This window comes from Nicrophorus vespilloides, unplaced genomic scaffold (genome assembly GCF_001412225.1).
Source record: "Nicrophorus vespilloides isolate i.1.1-1 unplaced genomic scaffold, Nicve_v1.0, whole genome shotgun sequence".
Lineage (NCBI taxonomy): Eukaryota > Metazoa > Arthropoda > Insecta > Coleoptera > Silphidae > Nicrophorus > Nicrophorus vespilloides.
Window position 1 is genome coordinate 9,198 of NW_017095794.1, and position 12,488 is coordinate 21,685.

At 32.8% G+C, this 12,488-nt stretch overlaps 1 protein-coding gene across 1 annotated transcript in view; it reads right to left on the bottom strand.

Annotated features, from left to right (window-relative positions):
• The window catches only part of LOC108564412 (kinesin-like protein CG14535), a 16,534-nt gene extending 6,611 nt beyond the window's left edge, over positions 1-9,923 (bottom strand). Inside the window, exon 1 of the mRNA XM_017923457.1 lies at positions 9,813-9,923. Within this exon, the coding sequence (XP_017778946.1) occupies positions 9,813-9,838 (26 nt within the window). The 5' untranslated portion in view covers positions 9,839-9,923. The remainder of the gene's footprint in view (positions 1-9,812) is intronic.
• Positions 9,924-12,488: the final 2,565 nt, after the last annotated feature.

Sequence of the window (12,488 nt, forward strand, 5' to 3'; positions counted from 1 at the left end):
AAACATAATATAATAGAAACAACCTTTATTTAGGAGATTTAGAGCAAATGCATTTGTGCTGTATAGTTTCGATACGTGAACATTCCAAACACAACACATCCGAAGTGCTGTGTTTGGAATGTCGAGTATCGAATCGGAGATGATGATGATGATGATGATGATAATGATGTTCGGGTACCATTGATGTGGCTCGTTAAATGGCTATTTAATTTATGCAATTCGCAGGTCATAAGTCATAGGCGATCATATATCGCTGTCGATCAAACGTCGAATGCGCTTTGCTGAAAGCCATTAAGCTTATAGCTAGCTGATTAGTTGACTAGTTTACTAGTTGAAATGCCGGTGAAGTGGCTCGTTAAGAAGCCGCAAATAGAATAACAATTCCGGATTACACGAACTGAGGGCATTGAATTTTAATCCTCGCTATAATACACACTTGCTATATTCGACTTTAACTATTCCAAACCATTTCCAACAAATAAGCTCGTCTGTAAAATTAGAGAACAGATTTCACGGCCAATGCCCCCCTTCTAAAAGAACTACTACACTGGAACTAATTATAATTACATACAATTATAGGATTTAAACAATAATACCTCATTTTACTTCTAAAAATACTTTCATTGAAATATTCATTTTTTTTCTGTTACAGTTGATATTCCGTTTTCATTTATGATTTTACAATATTCCACTAAAATTTAAATCATTATCAAAGCATCCGCAACAAATGATACCAATTTCGCATTAAATTATTTTCCATTAATTGATTGAACCACACGGTAATTATATAATCAAATATTCGGTGCCAATCAGATGCAAAAATAAAGTATGGAAAAACTTTTTTCTTTAATATTTGTTTCTTCGTGTTTTTTTTTATCCTTCGTTTTGGGGGAAAAAGGATAAGGTCACGGAAGTGGCGTTAACCTTTCGTTTCCTCCTAAGGGTGGTTCTTTTCTTGAGACCGTAAGGTCATCAGCTGGCTCATGTCACGGATCGCCGCTACGCATCTCCTCTAGCCGTCTTTCGTCTTTCACCAGAAACACAAATAATTATATATTTGTGTTACAAACGGTTTTCGCCGCTTCGGTGTTCCGGGATGTTTACAGAGCTAACAGAAGAGATGTTTGCTTATTTTTTTTCTTCCCTTCTCCATCCTTTCTTCTTGCCACTTCCGTTTAATACAACTGCGGCAAATGAATCTTTAGAACGATTCAAGAGAACGATAATATTTAGAGCAATTAGCAGATAATTGAGTTTTCGTTAGGCGTGGGACTGTGCAAATGCTCCGGGTTCTATATGGAACGGCGAGTGTTTTGTTTTCATTCCGGCCTTGGAAATTGGCTGTTGCTCAGGTGTATATTGAACCTCTGCCACCGAAACGCTGCATTAACTAAAATGTGCGTGCGCCATAATGAAAATATATGCTGTTTAATAGGCGATTATTCAAATTATAAACGTTGTTACTTCAAATTACATGTAAATGATCGTAGACTACGCTCGAAATGGCCTTTTTGCATTCATCGACGGACTTCCATTTGGCTGACCATCGGTTTTTTTTTTGTAATTAAAACAGTTATCGAAGTCGCCTGGAGGGATTTCGAAAGGATCAGATAAAATAAATTGGCGGAAGGGCACTTATCAATATAAAGCCATCTAGGCGACGTCTTTCTAGATGACTTGTCTTTCCTTCTACTAAAATGTACTGATACTGTATTTCTTCGATAACATTATTTATATTATTATATATATATTTAAATAATATAAAAGTAAAGAAATAAACAATATTGTTAAAAGTAAATGTTTATTGCTAAAATAAAGTATTTTGTTCAATGGAGATTATGTTGTTTAATGTGATATTGCGATTAATAATTTTCGTGTTATGGTCACAATAAATCATAGTTTGAAAGTGTGCACTTGATGGTATTGGGAATGGTTCTAAAAAAAAATCGGATTCCGATGAAAACATCAAGTCGCAGCGTGAAATACGATCGCTAGGTAAAAAATGGGTTTTAAGAGGAGAGCAGGGGTGTTGCGAGTGCTGGTGTATCGCGGGGGTGGTGATTTATGGGCAGCAGGTCGCTGCTGTCTCCGCCGACATTATGCAAAGTTTCCGTGCCGATGTTTCTACTACTCTCCGCTTATCCGGCCTCCTCTACCCGAATCGTTTGATGCATCGCGGGGGTGGAACCAGAAGGAGTGAAAGTGGAGAGAGAGCGAGCAGAACAGAAGAAAGGAGAAACAGCGAAAGTAGGATGGTAAGGGGGATGCATATTACATTCGTTGAAAATATTCATACTGCTTATGGGTGCATTATCGTCCTCCCTTTGATGCCCTCCTATCCTATCCACGATATCTCTCTACCCGCTTTGTGCACTAGGAAAGTAGATTTATTATTCATCCTCCAACACATACTCGCCACGTGCTTTATATATATATACATCAAGACTATAGGAATTCATTCTTTCTCATTACGCATCCAGGGAAATTGAGGGAGAGAGGGCGTTAGGTAAACCAAATAAAACAAAAGAAGTGAAGCAGACCGAACGAAACTGAAACGTTCGATAATTGATTTCGGTACTTCAATTCTACATTCACACGCCGAGCTCGAACATTCATCTCAGTCGGATCGTGAAGTTTCATAATAACTCAAATCAACATTACGTGCACCGCCGGTTCCAATGTGCCAGAAGGCGAAACGAGAAAAGAAACAGTCGTAGATCTTTATTTTTCAGTGCGCCAAACTTAGCGGAATGTCTTAAATGGAATGAAACATTTGTTAGTTGCGAGCGCCCACTTGCACACCTTCTGTTCAGAACTTTGAAGTGGCAATTTGCGGGGCCTTCCCTGAAATGCCACCTTGAAATTTTCAAGTTTTCCTTCCCTCTTGACCTTTCACTGACTTATTTATATTCTTTTAGATTAAAGATTCATGAGTCCTGTCTCCAATTTCAACGTATCCATTAACAATTTATTTTATATTTATATAGAACTATACATAATACAAATAGATTTATTCTGCTTTAGTTTGTATTGTCCAAAAAATAAACATGTAAATACACGATTTTATATGAACGGACTACTAAAAAGACATGTTAGGTTTTCTTATTTTACCTAATGGAATTTAAAATTGGAAATGGAGCCGTAGGAATACGAAAATTAGATCAAGGTGATTTGTGGGCTGCAGTTGGATATAAATATTCGGGGGGGATGCATGCCCCTTCCGGTTTTCCCACTTTGTTGATGTGCAGGGGTTTATGTGACGATAACCAGTGCGAAATCGTATCCTCCCTATTTCTGCGAGATTCTTCAATGCCCTATGGGAATCGAACCCTCGTAACCGCAATATGTAACTCCTGGATTTTCTACTTTATCCTACATACCAGACAAATCAATTTATTTGATAACTCAACGAACATCTTCATACGAACCATTGCATCCAATACATCAGTTGTACATCTGAATAAACAGACTCTGCTTATATTATTTATTATTTTTTGATGATTCTATGACTAGGAAAATGGAGAACGTCAAATCACACAAATTAAATAAACAAACAGATGCAATATATGCAACAAAACTATATATTGTAATAGCTATTGATTTTATGAACAAGAACAAAGTAGTTTTTCAAATATTTGAATTCAATCTTTTGCGAGTCGCATATCAAATATTTGATCTTACCAATATTTTGAAATATGGCACGGAGAGAAAGCATAAAATATGTGTACACAATTTTAAGATATACTAATTGGTAATTGTTTAGTAAATGCTAATAAAAAGATAAATTGAATTATGGTATGTCAGGCTTACGTATTTTCATTTTCGTTTTGGGGTAAAAATGTTGATCGTAATATTGATTGTCACCGGAAGAAATTCAATTATGTTGTCGTCTTGGCAACGTTGAGCGTTATTAGCGGAAACGATTTTTGTGCTAGGATAGAAGAGCGTGTGTATATTGGTATAGATGTGGTTATATATATAAATAAGAAAAAGCGAAAGTATAAGGATCGGCAGTAGTTTTATGGTAGACATTTAAGGTTGTGTGGATTTCGAATCCGGATATTATTAAGTGCCGATTGAGGTGTATATCGGAGCAGATCGCGATCAGCAATAAAGATAAGCTTGAGGAGCAGACGGGAATAGTGCACAAAGAATGGCATCTACAATAACTACCACCATAAACGTTCATGTGCTCGATATAATATTTTCGCTTATATTAATACAGGAGGCGGCATACCAATAAAGCGCTCATATCTGCATACCTATATACACGTGCTCACCGAATACACACTCTGGAAATATATATTGATGTTCCACGGCCTTCCTCAGCTCCCCCTCACGTCACACAAGAGTTTCGGATCTATCTTTGCCTTCGGGTCACGTCCAGCATCCATCTTGCTTCCCGTCGCCTGTATCATCCCATCCCCAGGTATTTCTACCTCTATTCTGGCCTTCCCTTATTTTTTCGTATTACTCCTCCACCTAATGCACACCCACATATTTCCATACCAACTCAACACTTAAAATTCTTTCCGAGCAATTGAACTAGATGAATTAAGCCACTAAATTACTACAAATTTAATTATGCTTCAACTCCTTGAAATCTCGACAGTGTCCCCTCGCAGTCTGTTCTCGTTTATTTTTTTTTTGTTCTCCGCCTTCTCCGAACTTCTTATTCTTATTCCCGACTGAGAAAGAACTTTCCCCCTTCGTAGAAAACTGCGCTACTTATGTATTTATAATCTAATAAAGGCAACAGTATATCATGAGTTTCGACCTTAGTGACACATCCAGAACGATTACTAAAGTGCCTGGATTACACGTGAGGGAAAGCGGGCGAAAGTTTTAAGACAATATTGTCCTCCCCGTACTTTATTGCGTGTGCGGGGGTTTGGGAAGACAACGCTCATTCAGTGATATTACCTTGATATTGGGCCATTTAACTCCAGATTTATTCCGATTCGCGCATCGTTATACACCTGCTTAATGCGAACTCGAGCTTCACGAACTTTGTTTCTTCATTTCTTGTATATTTAAATCCACCCGTGGGGGGAGTTCAAACAATTTCCAGGGCTTCGATAACTGCAAATATTTCAGTCACGTTACGATCGTTTCCTCCCCTTCATACATTCCTTTATTTAAAACCTACCAATAATCCAGCAGAAGATTGGATTTAATCAATTAAGATTAACTAAAGTGCCGACTCGTTCATTGTTCCGTCTTGGAAATAGTTTGTATTCATGCACTCCAGACTTTATCGCAATTGGTCATGAATTCTTACTGCTTTTTTTTTGTATTATTGCTTTTCTGTTCGCAAATAGAATAGAACTGCATAATAGCACTGGAAACGGCACTTGCCTTTTTTTTTATTATTAAATAAATATCCTTTCCTATTTCTCAGAGCCCTTCCCTGGGAGTAATGAAACCAGTAAACGTAAGTAACTTTCCTAGTATAGTTACGGTTATGGTGTTATTAGCACTTTTGCTCTTGCTTTGTATTGCGACAGCAGATTTATAAAGCGTACGTGATAATTGGCACCGGGACTCCCGTAGATTATCTCGGCCGCTTCCGATGTGAAAGAAAGCGTCTGGCTTGCGCCCCAAAACCATTGCATCCGTTATGCTTGTATTTGTGTTCGTATACATATACATATATATATTTTTGGTCCGGAAGAGTTAATGAAGGGATGCTATCTGAGCACTAAATCGACGCAGTTTACTCCGCTTCAGTTAAACGATGAAAGCTTTAGCATAAACAGCTGACTTATTTATGATTTATACTAGCCATTGCTATTTTAAGTATGACTTAAGTGTTTCTTTATGAAGCGCAACGCATTCTCATCATTTTTTTTCCATCCCCCGACCGACATTCATCAAGCAATTAAAGCGCGAAACATCGCCTTTATGTCTTATACCTTTCACACTCTGAAACACGCACAAGGTGGACTATTTTAGGATACCCAAATTATCCACACCCCTACAACTCTACGAGACAAGAATATATATATTATAGTAGTCAATATCTTATTATTCAAACGTGATATTTAATTGAAAAATAACATAATGACATAATTAATTAATAACAAAAAATGAACATTTATCCTGTATATTTTGTAAAGATATTTAGTATAATAATAACAAACACACGAAATAATTAAATAACGTTGCTTTTGGTGTAATATTTACATCAAATGTAATTTGTTCTGGCGTTTCTCCACCAATTAGCATCAGAATGGCATAAAGTGAATAAAGAAGGTAACAAACAACGTGTTATTAAATTACTGACATTCACGATCCGTCATAAAAGGTAATCCGAAAATGGCACGACGGAAATGTATGAACAACAAAAAAGTAACATGTAGTATGTGTGTGAAAGAGAAACAGGAGAGAGAGTGAGAAACAGGGAAAATCCCACGACTGTAATTCTCCAGAGGATCCAAGCAGTGCAGACGGAACAACCGCAAATCTAAAACAAACGCGGCTGCCGCAAAATAAAAGAAAGTAAAATGATATAAAATAAATGAAGACATCAAAGCGAGTGCTCAATGTTGTCGGTCGATGTAAGTGGGACTTTTGATGTTTCCACATTTGATTTAATAATTTCCATTCCTTCCTCTTCCTCTGCGTGTTTGTTTCTTTTCTATTTTTCTTTTCCGGATCCTTTTCCCTCCAACGAGGGTTGCAAAAAGCGAGAAACAATAATGGATAAAGGGCCCGAGGCCCCCGTCCCCCCACATCACTCCCCCCCTCTTGTAATTAAGGATTTCACGGTCATTAAAGTACGCTAGTGGAACTAGCAAAAGGCATTATTTCGTTCGGCTGCTCGCGAATTTTATAACGGAGATATATTTCTATTATTCATTTTGACGACGAGAATGCAAAAAAAGAAAAAAGATTGAAAGGACGAAAACGTGCGTAAGCTATGGTGCTTCAGAAGTGCTGAAATTTAAATTATCGCCGAGATCCTCGAGAACCACACAACTTAATAATTAATCACACGGAACGACTGCGCTTTCCGGATTTTCTATTTGTTCCCCAACAATGAGCTTTAAACTTGCTCCATTCGCGGCCCAATTAATATTAAGTTCTTCGGCGTGGATCCGGAATCATTATTAAAACAACTTTTTACGTCCCCTTTCTTATACAACCCTTTCTTCACATGCACACACACCTGTCACGATTAATTATTCCAAACTTAAATAACGGTGCTGAAATGTAATGATTATATGGTAGAGTCAAACAACTTCCACTAGTTTTAACATCTATCAATATCTACAAAAAGATGAATTACGTAATTATCAATTGACTTAATAAAATGAAGTAGTGAAGAGAAAAAAATAAATTTATTTTATCTTTGCTGAACATTTCAACAGTCATACAAAAATTTATATTATTGTCTGTAACAATTTGTTTAATTATAGCAATTAATATTATTACTAACTCTAATGCATTGTATGTAAAGGTTTATAATTTCATACGTACATTTAAAATATGAATCATTTCGTTAAATGAACTTTGATAGTTTACATTTGTCCGAATGTAGAGCCACTACATGTAGTTTCCATTATATAAAAATGTCTAACAGCTTAAAATAAATACGTTTTAAAATGTATCCAAACTTCATTTTTGAGATGACACACGGTGTTTGTTTTTCATGTTCTACAAGTAGAAAACTATTTATAGAACATATAAACTCAAGCGTCTAATTTTAATAAGACTACAGTCTCAGAATTGATCAATTTTCAAAATAATAAAGATTTCCGATAATACTAAATATACATAATGAGTTAACAAATAATTTATCTCAAAATATTTATGCAATTTATTAAATGCATTTATAACATTTTACATATTTTAGTAGTAACAACGTCTGCGCTCCGTAATTTTACTTATATTTAATTACAGCCGTAAAGGATATTAGCCAATATCCAAGCTTATATCCATGATTCATTTAATTTTATGCATATGCTCTAAAACCCATAAACCGTACTTGCTGTGTACGGGATAGTGAGGCTGTTTACATCCGAATCACAGTTAAAATGCAAATTTACATACGCTCCTTTTTTCTTCTTGTTTTTCATTGAATACTGCAAACTTGTTATTAATAAAATACAAGTCAAACATCTCCCGGCTTCCTACATTCTCTAATGTTTTGTTTTCATCATAATTATATTATTTATTGAAATAAGATGCAAGTGGGTACTCTCTATGCTTATTTTCGCCTATTTGTTTTAAATCTACATGCAACCAGTTTTGTAAGCGCTATCACTGTATCCCATTAACCTTCATGGAGGTTAGTTCTTCTTGAAAACTTAATAACAAAAATTGAAAAGAAAATAGATTAATAATTTAGAAAATTTCAATTTCATAAAACGTTATGTTATGTAAATAAAAATAAAGTTTTAGTAAATAAAAATTTGATGTATGTAAACTAAACAAATGAGTATCGCATTTAGTAAATATAGATAATATTTCAATAATACTAGATAATAATTGAAAAATTGAGAACATTGACTTACATTCTTTATTTTGTATTAGTTTCAATAACTCGTATTGCCTCATATGTAATTTTACATTTTTGGAAACCAAATACATAAAAATAAAATAATAACTTAGCGAAATCAAATATTTATACTAACAATTAATATATTATTAAAACAATTAGTGATTGGAATTCATATTTGTAGATTCATTATTGATAATCAAAATTCAAATGTAAAAATAAATAATTTTAAAAATATTATAATTTATTCAGAAATACTTCAATATTAACTCGTTTTATATAATTTTGATAAGAAATAATTTAATAAATGGTATCGAAAGAAAACACAGTTTTTAATTCAAATCTAGCGTTAATTTTGGGACAATTGGGAAAATTATAACAAATTGAAATAATTGTAATTAACGGTGAATTTAACGTTCACTATACACTGTTTAATAATTAGTTTTATTGCTAATAATTATCAGTTTCTAATAATGTATATATTAGAGAAATAAATAAACCAAAATAATATACATTTACAATTAAATCCTGCAAAGAATAAACTAATGAATAACAAGAAAAAACAAAGATTTATCTACCTTCATCTTTCGTTTATTTTAATTAATTTAACACGTTTAAAAAACTATATAAAACACATGAAAAAAATATATTGAAGCTTATATAAAATATGTAGAACGCAAAGACTTATAATCTAGTAGACTTTTGCACTGATTTACGTAATCATTGTTAATAATAATATAATAATAACAACATTTATTGTAAGAGTTATAATTAAATTACAAAATTAATACGTTTATACGCAAAGCAAGAAATGTATTAAAAATTAGTATAAAAAATGTAATCAAATAACGTCCAACCATAAATATTTAAAAAAAAACGAAATGTTATTATACTTTTTATATTTGAATATTTTGATTGATTGATAAGATAAAAACTAAATTAATGATTAGGAAAACGTCAATGCGGTTGACAAAATATATAAGAATGTAGTTTTTGTGTGTAGCGATAGCATTGACCGTGAAAAATTGGAGTTAAAAACCATTAAATAGCGTATCTGCATGAGCGAACCACATAGAGGATCCATATTCATGGACAAAATAAATTTTCAGTGGTAAAAAAAAATACAGCATGGCAAGGGAAAACTATACATATAAAAATGTGCTGGTAGAGAAAATTGAAATGTTAAGGCAAGCGCAAGGATTAAAAGCGAATAATAAAAGCCAGAGTTAAAATTTGAAAAAATAAAACCAAAAAAAAAACACACATGGATTTATATTAGAAATTATAGTAAATCAAAAAACGAAATTACCTTCCAGCATCTGCGTTTGCGGACATTGTAATCGGATTGCAGAAACTGATCAATTATTCATGCCCTTGTTTTTTTTTTCTCTTTCTTTATTTTTTTGCTCAAATTAAATATTGTTTGTTTGTAATTTATTATCAATTTATTGTGCGTCAAACGTAACTTTTTTCTTTTTTACATAACCAACAACAAAGTACATAAACTAAACGGCGTAAACTTAACAAGGAAATTATTGTTTAATTAATTTATTTGGATAATATTAGCGAAGCGTGCGCGTCGTGTGCGCCCTTGTTCTGTTGACGGGCGTCGCGACGTCGTGTCACTTCGAAGGTCGACGCGCAACTGGCGAGCGGACGAGCTTCGCTTTTACTGCAACAGCACATGCCACAAGGGCACAAGCTCTCTGCGCATTTACTACCTGCATAGCTAAAGCTCGGCGACAACAGAACTGTGCGCCCTTTTTTTTTACTGTAAGTTTATTTATAACAAAGCTTCAAGTTCACAGTAAATTGAATCTTTTACGACCACACAACAACACCAACGTTCTTGTTTATGCTCATTACCCACTTCATACGAATTGACTAATTCAGTTTAACTTCGTTTTAATTCGATTCGAAGCAGTTGCTCGAACTTCCATAAATATTAGATTATGCAGGAGCGTGCCAAAATTATGCAATACACGGGGTCTTACCGAAGAGTAAACAAATCCAGGAAGCACGTGGTCTTAAAGCATATACGTATTTCCGTGTTAAATATATATTTATAAACTTGCGTTTTGACAACAATATACATGTTTTTTTTTAATATTTGATTCTTATTTTATAAAAAAAAAACATAATTATATTAAAACTGAATTGAAATATATTAAAACCAATCTTTTCGTTTCATGTTCTACATTTTATGTAAAAACAAAGGGAAATTATTCATTTTATAGAGAGAAAACTAGAAAATAATTGAAGGAATTTTAGAAATGTTGTATTCAATAAATAATATAATTGCACATACTACAACAAATGTTAATGAAATTCGAATTTCAATTGCAACAAATATTTTACTAAATTAAATATGTAGAATGTGTACAAGTTATTTACATTAAATATTTGATTTGTGGAACATTGTGAATAGAAATAAATACAATAGAAATATTTGTTTACGTAACTATTGTTTTCAAACATTTTTCCATTATCAAACCTATCAATAATATATGTGATAAATATCTCTAAACGTACTTCAAAAGTCGTAAATTGTCGTCATAATTGATGTAAATTCAAGGAAACGAAAAGTGAACATAAATTGTACGTTCGTATTCCTGGACGTTTATATTTAAAATCTCTTATTATGTAAAATAGATTGAAGAACGATTCAATGATTTAGCGTCGAAATAAATCACTGATAATGCCCATATGCGAGCTTTCTAAATGCACCGCAGTAAATTTAAAACTTTTATTGGAATTCCCGTATGAAAATCTAAAAATGTCGAGAGACACTAACGAAAAGATCCAATTGGCTTGAGAATATCATCACTCTTAAAGTCGAGTCGTAAACCAGTAATTGTGACCCTATGTTAAAACTTCGAATCATAAATGAAGAGTTCGCGGAATCTTCAGAATTTCTCAGAATTGTATTTCAGAAAATGCTCGTATCATTCGATGGTTGCCCAATTGCTTTCCGTATTATTCAAGCCTCGTAAATCAACGGTTTTAATTTGCTTTCTAATCCTTTAAGGACTCCCGGCTTTGCCGTTGTAATTTGAAGATTAGAATAGTATTTAAATATTCGAATTCCGGGAGTCGCGTTGCCACAAATCAACGTTTTTGTGATGTCAAGTAAAATATAAAAAAAAAATAGAATTATGTTTTCTTTAACTAAAAACAAATTAAGTAAAAGATGTAACTATCTATAATTATAAGATAAAAAGAAGAGTTTGAAATCTGCGCAAGGGAAGTAGTAAAATACCTAGACTAAATATAGAATCTTCACATATAAGCAAGTAACTGAAGATGTAAGATAGAGCCGTCTGTAATTTAATAAACATACTTCCAGATCAAAAGATAATAAGGCGTAATAAATGTCTAAGAGATTTAATATAGTAGCAGTTTAAAAGTTCTTAGAATGTACTTTTAAATGAAAAAAAAAATGCTATTATTAATGGTCATATGTGCAGAATATAGTAAGGAAACTTCAAAAAATGAAATAAATTTAATATAGTAATAGAAACTGTCTGAAATTGGAATAAATATGATAAAAATAGTAGCAGCAAGCAAAAATTCTGTATGGAAGTTCATTATGTAAACGGGCAACTAATGATGTGAAATATTTACTTCATGATTTAGTCCAAATAGGTAATAGAAACTGGTGAAAGCAAATAAGACTTAAGAAATTCAACAAGTGTAAAATAAAATAATTGCAATAAATAGGTACAGACAAAAACTTATATAATTACATAAAATTTACTTGTATTAATTCATATGTATTTTGTTAAAAAATGATGTATGTAAAGATATTAATTGAATACTTGATTAATTGCTAGTTGTAATTTAATAATCAACATAGTTGTATTAATTCAAAATAATTGGTGAATGGATTATAAATAGGATTTGGTAACAAGTGTAAAATAAAATAATTGCAATAAAGGTACAAACAAAAACTTATATAATTACATAAAATTTACTTGTATTAATT